Source organism: Nicotiana sylvestris, chromosome 5, assembly GCF_000393655.2.
Source record: "Nicotiana sylvestris chromosome 5, ASM39365v2, whole genome shotgun sequence".
NCBI classification, from domain to species: Eukaryota; Viridiplantae; Streptophyta; class Magnoliopsida; order Solanales; family Solanaceae; genus Nicotiana; species Nicotiana sylvestris.
This window is the reverse complement of record NC_091061.1, coordinates 104,703,761-104,718,063: the sequence shown is the minus strand read 5'-3', so window position 1 is coordinate 104,718,063 and position 14,303 is coordinate 104,703,761. Positions and strand designations below refer to the sequence as shown.

Here is a 14,303-nt window from a genome sequence, read left to right as displayed (position 1 = left end):
TTATTTATTTATTATTTGATAAAAACAGGAAACTTACAATCGAGCCTCAGTTAGTGCATTATGATAAATACTGATAACTTCCTCTTTAGAGTTTATATTGCATCGTTTTTGCACGACACTTTCTAATGCTTGTTACTGATATTTCAGGGAGCATACATGGTTGTGTTCCGTCAGCGTTTTGCCAGGATGCTCTACAATTCAGTGATATTGCAGTCAATTTTAATATGGACAACATCATTATTCATGGGTGGATATTCTGCCATGGTATCATTGGCCTTATCATCCTTGAGTCTCATTCTCATGTGGATATGTGCTATCGGTTTCTCCTTACTTGTTGCCTTTGTTCTTCCCCTCGTATCATCTTCGCCCATTCCCTTTGTTTCAAGTCCATGGCTAGTAGTTGGTTTGTTCGGTGCACCTGCTGTGCTCGGGGCATTCACTGGTCAACATGTGGGTTATCTCATTCTGGTGAAGTATCTGACAAAAACATTTTCGAGAAGAAACGTGAACCTGCCTTTCGTTGTGCAAGATGATCTGGCAAAGTTAGATGCTGAGAGATGGCTCTTTAAAGCTGGTTTAATGCAGTGGTTTGTTCTTTTGATTGTGGGAAACTTTTACAAGATAGGGTCTTCTTATTTGGCTCTTGTTTGGCTAGCCTCTCCTGCATTTGCATGTGAGTCCACATTTATTTCATTCCTTGGTTTGGCATTTATGATATGGACATGAGAACCCATAAGTCACCATGCACCCAATAATCTTGATTTTGTTGACCATATATTTTGGGCAGATTCTTGTAGCGTGGATACTAGTTCTAACAAATTGACCTAGTAAATACCTTGAAATTCCTTGTATCAGTAGTTTGCGCTGTCAACTGATGAATGTTCTGAAAATCTAGATGGATTGCTTGAAGCAACTTTATCACCTGCACGGCTGCCAAAACCACTCAAAACGGTCACCTTGCTGATTGGGTTATCCGTGCCTTTCTTGCTTTCTTCTGGCATAATTGTTCATTTGGTTGCCACATTAATTGGCAGTGCAGTTCGACTTGAAAGGTAAAGCTCCAAGATGCTTATTACTAAGCAAGCCCTCATTGTGTGTTAACAGATTTTTCAGTTCCTTAATATCTTGATATCACGACCCAAATTAGGGGTCATGACCGGCAACTTTTGAGCTTGCCTCCTGAGGCGAACCTTTGATCAACTAACCTCAGTAGCACAATATCACCCAATCATGCATAACATATAAGCAAGTTATATGCATGTACTCAGTAACTAATAGTCATCAACTAACAATGATGTATCTACTACATAGTGAAACTCAACGTAGGCATGATGTAGCATCTCTTAACAACACAAATGTCACCCACGAACAACTTTGGCCATCACTATCTCTAGCTCTACGACTCAATTTAACCTGCATCTAAAAAAAACAACGAGATGTGAACCAACCGATTAGTGAGTAGTTACCCAATCCGAGGCTGGATCAAGACACGCTAACTTTAGAAAAATATGTTCAACAAAATATGTGTGTGTGTGTATATCAAAAAGAAGTTCTTAACCATACTTACTTTAAGCAACTTGAAAAGTATACTTTATAACTCATATCTGAATAGCTCAGATACTTATAACTAAATCTCATAATGTATCATCTTCCATTAACTTGGCTCTTCTTTGTATTCCTTTTTAATATTATTGTTGTTAAGAAATGGTCTTGGATCTAACTCAATCTTAAAAGCTAGCTCATGAGGTGAGGATTGCCGAAGACCATATAAGAAAGCAAACAAACCAATCCCACAATGATGTGAGACTCGAACACTTCCCCTCTCCCCGTGCCCGGGACTGGACATTTGAAGCGTGGACAGTACAATATGGGGCCTAACATCGGGTAAACCAAGAGTTAGGAACGCGATGAAATAAAATTGATCCACATTCATGAATTGTCAACCTACATGAGCGTAAAATGTGAAATATCAAAATCATACAACAAAAGCATTTGTGGGAAAAGTTCATGTAAGTTCTTGTTCTTCAACACTGAACCTGAAGCATAGCTTCTGGCTATTAATTCGGAGGACCTAGAAAAAGTATGCGTTGACGGAAAAGTGTCAGTTGAGCAAGAGGTGTCCTAATGCATTGGAATCAGGGTAAATACAGATGGTCCTAAGCTTGGACATTTATTATACTACAGCAGCGAAGCACTCAATATTTTTTTTTTCCTTCTTAACAAGATCGTATCTCAGATTATACTTGTTTGTAGTCACCAAATTGAGTTCTTGTTCTGTATCAATACTCCATAAAGTTTGAGAAGTTCTGCTTAACATTGATGGAACTCTTATATGTTTAAGTGATGGGGGTATCTGGTTACTTTACGTGACATGGCCTGCTTGCATTTTTTGGTTGAACTGAATTACTTCCTTGACATGCCTGTTGAAACTTGAAAGTTTACCTCTAGCATGTAAATCCTTGTTCCGTAGATTAGTTTGGTTTTCTTTCAGTAAAACGGACATTAACTCGGTGATTATTTAACTGTATTTTTATGTTTTATATTTATTTTTGGACAAGTACCTTGACGGTTCACTGAGAAAATTCAGAAGCAGCACCAGTAGCCTAAACTTCTGCTAAGTTCTTAAAATAAAACAATATACCTCAGATGTATTCTGCATTAGTGCATTAAAATAGAAACCCCCTTTTTATTAAGAAAATTTTCATTTGGAAAAGTTGAATAATCTCATGATAACCTATATAACCTATGCCACTTTCTTAGTTCAATTATTCTCTTTACAGTTTTTCTCATCCTAAAATTCATGTTTTACGGAGTCAGCAATTTCACTCATTGAAGGTCTTATGTCTCAGATATATAACACTGGTATGTGCACAAATATTAAACATAGGAGAGTCCCATGTAAGGGTATCATGTCAGCATTTATTGCTTCGGAACTAGTGAACTTGTGGTCATAGTTTCTCCTGTGTATTTCCTGACTAGGTAAAAGATATGCTTCGTTATCATTGTTAACAACTTGTCTGATTTGTTGTACAGTCAAACCTCTCTATAACAGCCTCGTTTGTTCCGGATATTTTTGGATGTTATAGAGAATTGCTGTTATAGAAAACCTATATTATAATATAATATGAGATTTGGTTCCGGAAAAATTTGGCTTTTATAGAGAAGTGCTGTTATATAAGGATGCTGTTACAGAGAGGTCTGACTGTATTTTTGATCTTTATATATGTGGAGACGGGAGAATAATCAAAGTCTCGCATTCTTAATGTTTCACATTTTGCAGGAATCCTGGCAGCAACCCTGAGTGGCTGGGCAATGTAATAATTGCAGTACTTATTGCTGCCATAGCGTGTTTGACGCTGGTATATCTTTTGTCATATATTCATATTTCAGGTATGTTGTAATGCAATTTCATTTTTTATTGCAGATGATAGTGATGAGTTATTTTGCGAAGTTGTGCTTAGACTATGGGCTGCCTAGTCATTTTATCCCCTAATTAATGGTTCTTATTTTTTGTACCCATCTATAAGGCTGTTATTTAAAGTACTTCTGTGATGATAGGTGTTAGATCAGGTTAGCATGACATGTGCCGCTGATGGGCTCTCAAAAAGGGGTAAATTTATCTTTTTGGCTTAATAGACAAATGACACAACTTGTAAGGATTTGTAAAGCCAATCCCCTACTTGGACTTTTCCCAGCGAAACAACTTTACTTGGCAAAGCACATATAATTAATGCCTCGACCGTGTGTTTTCTTCAAATGCGAACATGGATAACATATATACCCTTCGTTTCAATTTGTGACATAGTTTGACTTGGCATGGAGTTTAAGAAAAAATGAAGACATTTGAAACTTATTGTCTTAAACATTCCCATAATATTTGTGTGGTTATAAGACATTTGAAACTTGTGGTCTTAAACATTCCATAACATTTGTGTGGCTATAAAAGTTTTTCATTAAGGGTAAAATGGAAAAGTTAAGGTTGAATTGTTTCAAACATAGAAATGTATCGTTCTTTTTGGAACGGATTAATAAGAAAAATGTGTCATATAAATTGGAATGGAGGGAGTAACATCTTTACATCTTCCACTCCATCACATTTTGTCATTGCAAATCCTTTCTTCCCCTGGAATTGAATTTGCCAGAAAAACCCTAAAATCACTGCCAGAAATCAGCTTCGTCTTCTTCATCTTTCTTTACCATAAAGTACATCATAACTACCATATGCACAGGCCTTTAAAGCTCCTTGAAAATTATTACCACAAAATTATCATTTCATTCTTGATCCTCATAGCCTTTAGATATGGCCCCTATTGGATTGATGTTGTTTCATCAAGGTCAAGGTTACACTACCTGATGCCTCAGTTGCATATGTTTCTTTGATTCACTACTAAGGAGAAACTTAACATGTACTCTCTCCGTTTCAATTTATATGACACATGCTGACTCCGCATGGAGTTTGAGGAAAAAAAGACTTTTGAAACTTGTGGCCTTTAAGTATAAAGGATAAAAGCTTTGTGGGGCCATATCATTTTTATGGTTATACAAGTTTCTCATTAAGGGTAAAATAGGTAAAAGAGAAAGTTTAAAGTTAAATTGTTTTGACCAAAATCATCCTTATCCTTTCACCTCAACTTTCACTATATCCTTATAATATTCCACTTAACAGGAGTCAATCTAAGTTTTCCAAACTTAACCTAAAACATCCCTCTATTAAATTTTCCATCCACTTCTAATGGAATTTTACTTCTCATGTGACCTTCCTTTATTGAACTATTATTTTATTTTACAGAAGGAGAGTACAATTTTATCGTCAAAAGAAAAAAGTGGTCTTTGTAAAACCTAACCCTCAACCTCTCTTACCCACATCTTCTTCTGCTCTTTAATCTTTCATATTCAGAATATCCTTTCTTCGTGTTTATTGGGTTAGCTATTTTTTTTCTTCTTTTTGCATTTTCTTTTGGTAATCTTTATTTTTGTATTCAAGTTTGAATCTTGAATCCTTGTTCAGAACTGGTTTCCATAGTTGGAGTTTGGATCTTGTAGCTCTTTCTGTGACGTCGGATGATTTTTTCATATATTTTTCTATGTGTGATTTGGCTATTTTGACAGATATCTGTTTCATATGATATTCTTGATTGTAGAAACATCATCTGTTTTTCCTTTTAAATGCTTTGATTGAAAACACAATAATAAAGAGAAAAACAACAGATGTTCCAGCAAGAATGACTGTCACGAATCCCAGAAAATCGTATTTAAAATCAAAGAAAATCTCTTTAAATTGTTCGGTGTCTCATCTGTATCAAGTTTGTCTTGTAGGTTTCTAAACTGTGAGGCAATTAGTCCATATAATGTGCAGGAAATGGGGCAAGGTAATAGAACAATCTCTGTTTTTCCAATGAAAGGAAGAGGCTTCACCTAAAAACTCGTACAACCATTACAAATTTATTTCTCAAGCTTACCAAAGAAGTCACGTGTCTGTGTTTTAAAGAAGGAAGGAGAAGATTTTGTGAGAAAGCAGGAGAAAAAGGATGGGTTACGTGAGAAGCAAAATTGTGTTAGAAGTGGATGAAAAATTTAACAGAGGGATGTTTTTGGTTAAGTTTTGGAAACTTAAGGGATGATTCCTGTTTAGTGGAGTATTATAAGGATGTGAAAGTTGAGGTGAAACTATATGGATGGTTTTAGTAAAAAATTCTATAGAAATGTGTCATTCTTTTTTGGAACGGACTAATAAGGAACGCGTGTCATATAAATTGAAACGGAGGTAAGTATTTAAAATTGCAGAGTGGCATGTTAGCCTTTAGCTGTGTCCAAAACGTAGATACCTTCATAATCCAGACAAATAATCGCCAGGTTCCTATTACAGGATCCATCTACTCATCCACCCTTCCCCTCCTCCATCGAAACAGATGCAAGAAGACCACATGACTGACAAAGAATCTCATCTAAAGTTAATTACTTAACTTTGCAGTGAGTGCAAGTAAAATCTCATAGAAATACCTGTAGGTGTAGCTATTATTTTGTGTGAAGCACAACTTTAAATCACAATCTCATTTTGAGTTTCAGGTGCAAAGGTGCCACTTATTACAGTGACCTGTATTCTGTTTGGCATCTCGCTCACAATGGTTCAACTAGGTGTTGTTCCACCATTTACTGAAGATACTGCCAGAGCTGTAAATGTAAGTTGATGAACATCTTCCATGCAAACTTCAACTTAACAAATCTTGATGTAATCACACTGAGCTCATTCTTATCCATCAGTTTTAATTGAACGGGTAGGAGTAATATCTTAAACACATTTAAAGCGGAATCTCCACCTTGCTTTATCCATAAGTTGAAAGAACTGTTGAACACTTATGATATCCTATCAGTTTTGATGATTGAATGCCTTTGTATAGACTCTACTTTTTGTATACACTTTGTATGTAGGGTTTGTTCCCATCATATCAATACAACAACAACAAACTCAGTGTAATCACACAAGTGGGGTTTAGGGATGTAGAGTATACACAACCTTACCCCTACCTTGCAACCTTACCCCTACCTTGTGCAGGTAGAGAGGCTGTCTGCAGCTCAGGCCAACATAGTCGAGCATTAAGGCAACTGAGAGATATAGTAATGAAAGAGTCATGGAAAAACAACAATAACAACAAAATAGTAACAAAACAAAGCAGAAGCAACATCTGATAGAGATAGACATCTAAGAATACGACAAAACAAGAGTAGTACTAAAACGACTGATAAGGACAGGAAGGAAGCTCAATTACTACCTACTAACCTTCTATCCTAATTCTCGACCTCCACAATTACCTATCAAGGGTCTTGTCCTCAGTAAGCTGAAGAAGCGTCATGTCCTTCCTAATCACCTCTCCCCAGTGCTTCTTTGACCTCCCTTTACCCCTCCTTAGACCCACCATATTTAACCTCTCACACATCTTCATTAAGGCATTAATGCATCTCCTCATCACATGCCCGATCCATCTCAGTCTCACTTCTCGCATCTTATCCTGCACAAGGCCCACCCCACCTTTTCCCGAATATCTTCGTTCCTGACTCTATCCCTCCTAGTGCGCCCACATATCTATTTCAACATCCTCATTTCCGCTACTTTCATTTTCTGGACATGAGATTTCTTGACGGTCCAACACTGCCCCATACAACATAGTCGGTTTAGCCACCATTCTGTAGAACTTATCTTTAATCCAGGAGACATTCTTATCACACAAGATACCAGAAGCAAGCCTCCATTTCATCTACCTTGCTCTAACATACTGTGTGACATCCTCGTCAATCTCTTTGTTACTTTGGATTAGTGACCTTAGGTACTTAAAACTTCCTTTCTTGGGGATGACTTGTGTATCAAGCCTCACTTCCACCTCAACTTCCTGAGTTACGTCACTGAACTTACACTCCATGTATTCGGTTTTAGTCCTGCTCAACTTGAAGCTTTTGGACTCCAGGGTCTGTCTCCAGACCTCTAGCCTTACGTTTACTCCGCATCGCGTCTCGTCAATTAGCACAATGTAATATGCAAATAACATGCACCACGACACTTCTCCCTTAATGTGACACGTCAATATATCTATTGCCAAAGCGAATTAGAACGGGCTAAGAGCTGATCCCTGGTCTGTCTATCCCATCATGACTGGGTAGTGTCCTGAGTCTCCTCCCACTGTCCTAATTTGGGTCTTAGAACCGTTACACATATCTTTAATCGCCCTAGTGTACGCCACAGGAACACCTTTAGCCTCCCGGCACCTCCATAGAACTTTCCTTGGGACTTTGTCGTATGCTTTTATCGGATCAATGAACACCATATGGAAGTCCCTCTTCCTCTTCTTATACTGCTCCACCAATCTCCTTATAAGATGGCTCCCATTATATCAATAAAATATTTATCTTCATCAAGAAAAAGTGGGAACGACCGTGAGACGCTCCAATTGTTTTTGATACTTCATTAATGAAACAACAATGTCTAATGATGATTAATTGAATTGTTTGGTCATCATATCTATTGATCCCATCATATCTTCCTTATGACACTAACTTCCTATTGGTTTAATATTTTCTTCTACAGTTACAAAATATAGTACAAATCATGTAAATATAATAAACTCAGTGTATAGTCAAACTCCGCCATGTGAAAATGTGAGGCATATGTTACTTCAAAAGTTTTGCATAGGACCTACTTATATCCTTAGCAAATGTAGCTTGTAGAAAGTTAATATTATCTCTACTTTATGGTCCAACTCTCCTCAAAATACTACTTAGTACTCCCTCCGGTCCACAATAAGTGATCAATTTGCCTTTTTATTTTTGGTCCAAAATAAGTATCCATTTATATAATCAAGAAAAAATTCAATTTGCTTTTCCAAAATTACCCTTATGTACGTATCCCTAAAAAGTCTTTTACTCCTCACATTAAATTATGCTGCAACATTTAATTAAGGGTAGTTTAGTCACACTAACTATTTTTGTCTAGATTTTAGTATTTCCTTAATGGGTGTGCCCAAGGCAAATTTGTCACTTATTGTGGACCAGAGGGGGTATATGATTATGGAATTTGCACAGAGGTAGCATAGAAAATCTGATGAATATTTGAACCACTTTTTCCAGGTTGTGCATGTTGTAGATATGGGAGGAGCTAATGACAAAAAGCAAGAACCAGTTTCTCGCATCTCCTTGTTTTCAACCACTCCAGGAAATCTAATAAAGGAGGTTGAACAGATTGGAGAAGGATTTGTTTGTGGTACTGATGAGCCTCTTGATTTTGTAACATTTTCGGTAAAATATGGTTGTTGGAGCGACAAGAATGCTAATATTGGCTGGCATGAGCTAGATATTCCTCTGATTCATGTTGAGAATGATACCAAGGGTGACAATAGAGTTACTCATGTATCCATTGACACTAAAGTATCCACCCGCTGGACTCTGGGCATCAACACTGATGAGATCGAGGATTTCCATTTGAAAGGTACTTTACTTGTGAAGGTTGTCATTACCTTAACCTTATCTCCTTGGACAGATAAATTAGTTAAGTTTCACTAGCTGTCATATTTTGAGATTTTCAGAGGTAAGATTGCCCTCTATTAAAATCCACCCTACATGAGCTGTCTCATTTGCCATAGAATTTGAAGGGCAAAAAGATTCAGTTACACTGTGAAAAGTACTTTTTCCATAGAGCTACACCTTCCTATTCAACAAGGCTAATACAGAAGAGACTTCTTTCCTTGACTTCTGTTCTTGATCATGCTTTCTGCATGGTTTGCTGTTCATTGTTTAAGACTGTTCTTGTATCTTAGTCTATTTGGAGAGATGATGCCCTCTGAGCTGCCTTTTTTTCTTCTTTTTAACTGGGCTAAGAGCCTGTTTGGCCAAACTTTTGGGAGGTAAAAAAAAAGTACTTTTAGGAAAACTTAAGGTGTTTGGCCTCTGCTACAGTGTCTCGTTTCATCTTATTGCGCCGAGGGTCTATCGGAAACAACCTCTCTACTCCGCCGGAGTAGGGGTAAGGTCTGCGTACACACTACCCACCCCGGACCACTTATGGGATTTCACCGGGCTGTTGTTGTTGTTGTTAAGGTGTTTGGACAAATGAAAAAGTACTTTTGAGCAGCAACAGAAGCAATTTTTCTGCTTTTTGGGAGAAGCTACAAATTCTAGTTTCTTCCAAGAAGCAGAACCAGAAGCAAAAAATTAATTTATTCAAGACAAAAATAACCTTATAATAAATTTATATTTTTCAAATTATCCCTCATTAATTTAACATTTTTCTTTATTTCTACCATACATTTCTTCTCTTTTTTAATTTAATCATATTTTTATTCTCTTTCTCCTATTCCTAAGAGTAGATTTTAAATTTATATTGAATGATGTATTTGACATTTTTAAATTATCATGTAAACAATAACTAATACCAAACACTCAATGTTATTGCTTTGGAATAACTATATTTTATATTGATTGGAATTTTAAATTTATATTTTTACTTTACCTTTTATATTTTAATTAAATTCTTTTATAATAAATGTTTAAACTTATTTTTCTTTTCTATATAATACTAATCGCAAATTGAACCTTTATTGTCTTTTTTCGTAATTTGATACTTAAAAGTGCGTTCTTAAAAGATTGGCCAAACACAATGAACTTGCAAAAAGCATTATACAAATGAATTTGCCAAACACAAACTGCTATTTTGCAAAAGTACTTTTTCAAAAAGCACTTTTGAACAAAAGCACTTTTCAAAATAAGCATTTTTTGGCAGCTTGGACAAACGGGCTCTAAGTGAGTTTTACAGATGCTTGAGATAGCGTGGGCCTCCATCAGGCTTTTGCACCTTGACCTAACAAGGCCACCTAGACCTTTATAATTATTGTTCTTCTTTATATTCTTATAGATAGATGATTAGATTATTACAGAAGTTACATAAAATTAATAAGATGGTCAACAAAGCTTGAGTTATGGCGAAACACCTTAGATAGCAAGGGTTTTAGGATAAGTAGAAATAAGACTGAATACATGCATGACAAGTTTAGTCATTATGAGAAGAGCAAATTTGAGGGGAGACTAGATGGGATTGTGTTGCAAAATGCAGACAAATAAGATATCTTGGCTCATTGTTCAAGAGAATGCAGTGATAGATGAAAAAGTTACTCATAGGATTAAAACCGGATGGTTGAAATGAAGAAGCGCTTCTAGGGTGTTATGTGATAGAAGGATCCCTACAAATGAAAGGAAAGTCGTACAGAACAGTTATAAGACCAACAATGTTAAATGGCAGCGAATGTTGGGCTGCTAAAGTAACACATCAAGATGAGTGTTGCAGAGATGCGGATGCCTTGATGAATGTGTGGTCATACAAGATTAGGTAATATTAGAAATAACCATTATTTACCCATAGGTGCAAGTAGTACGTATTGAGGATAAAATGAAAGAAGGTTGCTTAAGATGGTTTAGTCATGTCCTGCGTGGATCTACAGATGCACCGGTCCATATGTGTGAAACTCTAGTGAATGAAGGTGTTAAAAAAGGACGAGGTAAACCTAAAATCACATAGAAAGAAGTTGTATTGAATGACCTACAAATCCTAGGCTCGCTAACGATAGGGTACAATGGAAGAAAAAGATCCGTATAGGTGATATCTAGTTGGGATGTGTTTTAGACTTGTTATAAAACTTTTTTTATTTTTGTTATTATTACTATTATTTATTATATATATAAATTTAGCTTATCTTTTACTTTTATCTTATTTGGTATGATGATGATATGAATTAAGCTCAATGAAGAAGTGAGGATTAATATAATCGACCCAACTTGTTTTGGGTTGAGGCATAGCAGTTGTAGTAGTAGTAGTTGTTGTCTGTTATACTCTCACTCAAGTTGAGGCCTGGCCAGTATCATATCATGCTAAACAAAGGATCCAGGTGTTCTGGTAATTCTATAATTGTAGGCTGGTCTGACTTTGAGGTGTCCTACTTTGTGCTTTTCCAAATTATTTCCAATTTTTGATGTCTCCACTCAGAATTGAGAGTTAAATATTTCTCATGTAGCCTTCTTGACTTAGTAGAAAACAATTTAGAGGAGTTCGTTTGGCTCAAGTTGTGCATCATACTAAGGAAGATTCCATCATTTGTTCTTAGTTTCTCCTGTAGTTAAAATTGTTCCTCATACTAACTAAATGATGTAATATAATGTCTGGCAGAACAGAAGAGGTATTACACTTAATTTATCTAGCCCACATACTTCATGTCCTTGGTTCTTACCCCGTCAGATACGCAAAAGTTCACTCTCTTAAAACAATGCTCACTAGAAACGGTTTAGTAAGATGAGAATAAGAATTTTTTTTTTGTAGTTATAGCTCAATGCCTCTCATGCTCTCTAGACTGCATTCTGGTGCAGGTCTAAATGAGGGGACAAGTTAGCAAAATAAGTTGAGAAAAAGACAGTAAAATGCTGTTCTAAAGAGGGTGCAGATGGGGGCGGGGGGGTAGAGAGAGATTTTGTGACCTTGGTTCAATCATGTCTATAATTAGAGATGCAACAACTTTATAAACTTGGTTGAATCATGTCTACAATTGATGCAAGTCGCTACAACCAAGTTTCAGTACTAATACCGGATAGTGGAAAATACTTCTCTCTCTTTTATAGTGGTCATAGTTCTCTCTTTCTGTTCTTGGTCCTTTATTTATTCAAGGCCAAATACATATGCGGCCCCTTAAACTTGCCCAGGTTTTTCATTTAAGCACTTAAACTAAGAGTAGTTCCTTTTAAATAGTTAATGTTCGTTGAAATGTGCATATTGGGCACTTAATGGACAACCTCTTAAAGCAACAAAATGCGCGCGTCTCAAACATCTGACATGGCAAAAAAAGGTCTAATCAACATATGACACATGTATTTTTAAAAAAGAGCTCCTTCAATATTTTTCCAGAATGTCTCGCTCCTTAATTTATTTCTTGCCGTTGCCGCCATACATCTCGCCTGAAACCACCTCCGACCACCGAAAATCCTTGCTGGTGATCTCTCTCATCCTGGACTATCTGATGTATTCCAGTTTTCAACACTATTGTTATCCGCCACGGAGGTCGAGGAAGAAGAAGCCTCTCTATTAATTAGTAGCCGCTGCCATTGACGACGAGGAATTCATTCAAACCACAATCGACACTTTGAAAACACTATTTTTTCAGTTAAAATTGCAGCAGTAAGCAACATTGCCCGAGATTTTCGCGTTGAAAGTAAAAGATTTTTTCCTAGAACTCCAAAAGGAAAAATTCATCGTGGATATAAGCAAAACAAATGCCAAAGTAATGCTCTTTTTTGTAATGAAAGTAAAGTTGCTGGAGATTTCGTCAGTGGTATAGCAAATGCATTCGGAGTTAACATTGAGAGAGTTAGAGACAAAAAGAAATTTGGTTATTCATACTATTAAATCAGAAGATTTACTTTCTGATGTGCTGTTTCCTTTCTACATCTGGTAATGAAGGCAGGCTGGCAGAGATTTTGGTGGTGTAAATTACTGTCGATGGAAGAAATGAAGGAAAAGGGAAATAAAATTAAAAATTATATTGTTGGTCCTTCACGCTCTGTTTTGGTGTGAGATACATGCACACTGCCATAGCAAGCGTTCGGAGTTAACATTGAGAGAGTTAGAGAGAAAAGTTGATGTAGAAATTTGGTTATTCATACTATTAAATCCGAAGATTTACTTTCTGATGTGTTGTTTCCTTTTTGCATCTGGTAATGAAGGCAGGCTGACAGAGATTTTGGTAGTGTAAATTGCTGTCAATGGGAGAGATGAAGGAAAAGAGAAATAAAATTAAAAATTATATTGTTGGTCCTTCACGCTCTATTTTGGTGTGAGATACACGCACACTACCATGCACGCACACTACCATGCACGCACACTGCCATGTCAGCAGTGTGTGTCTAATAGGCACATTAATACTTGAGTTTACGTGTTCAATAGGAAGATAGCTTAGTTTAGGTGTCTAAATGGAAAAATCAAGCAAGTTTGAGGGGCTGCATATGTATTTGGCCACTGTTCAATTTAGCCCCAAAAAGGAAGATTATGATCAAGATAGGCCATCACTGTTTCACTTTGTATTGAATAAGTCAAAATATGCTCAGTAGGTCAAATCTCGGGATATATGTCGCAAGAGAAATTGGGAAGCCTAGGTAATCATTAAGAACAACCTTTTCTGTTTTGAACTTATTTAGAGACAGAGGAAGGTGATAAACCTTTATGCTAAAATACTCTGTTAGCTAGGCTAACCATATAGATTACCAAACACCTTGGAGCACAACCAGGTGAAGAACTGAGAAGAGCCTCCTAAAGCTCCACAAGAATCCTAGGCCTCAAATTGTTGAATGAAACTGATCATTAGTAAGAGTACACAAAGTGTATTGTTACACCTGCATAATAATCATAGCCAAGAACAGATGCATTATCCTTTTATTTATTTATTTATTTATTTATTTTATAATGGTAACAATTTTATTTTATATATAAAGGGAGAACTACACAAGTTGTGAGTCTCCAGAGTTACAAAAGAGAGAAAAAATAAAATCCTAGATGTGTGTCATCTTACAAAAAATCTAGGACATAAAAAATAGAGGCTGCTTCTTCTATGCTTACTTCTTTACACCACAAATAGAACAGGACTAGACAGTTCATCTTCATTTCCTGAATGGAACTGTGTAAGTCTTCAAAACATCTTTGATTTCTCTCTAGCCAAACTGTCCACCAAATGCATGCTGGGATAATCTTCCATCCCTTCCCTTCTTCTGACCGAATAGGTTGCCAT

At 36.4% G+C, this 14,303-nt stretch overlaps 1 protein-coding gene across 3 annotated transcripts in view; it reads left to right on the top strand.

Moving 5' to 3' along the window:
• Nucleotides 1–14,303, top strand: part of LOC104216086 (uncharacterized) — a 39,597-nt gene that overhangs the window by 21,216 nt on the left and 4,078 nt on the right. For all 3 annotated transcript variants that reach the window (XM_070174566.1, XM_070174567.1, XM_070174565.1), the window contains exons 9-13: nt 148–673; nt 896–1,052; nt 3,281–3,390; nt 6,067–6,179; nt 8,617–8,974. In XM_070174566.1, coding sequence (XP_070030667.1) covers nt 148–673; nt 896–1,052; nt 3,281–3,390; nt 6,067–6,179; nt 8,617–8,974 — 1,264 coding nt within the window. The remainder of the gene's footprint in view (nt 1–147; nt 674–895; nt 1,053–3,280; nt 3,391–6,066; nt 6,180–8,616; nt 8,975–14,303) is intronic.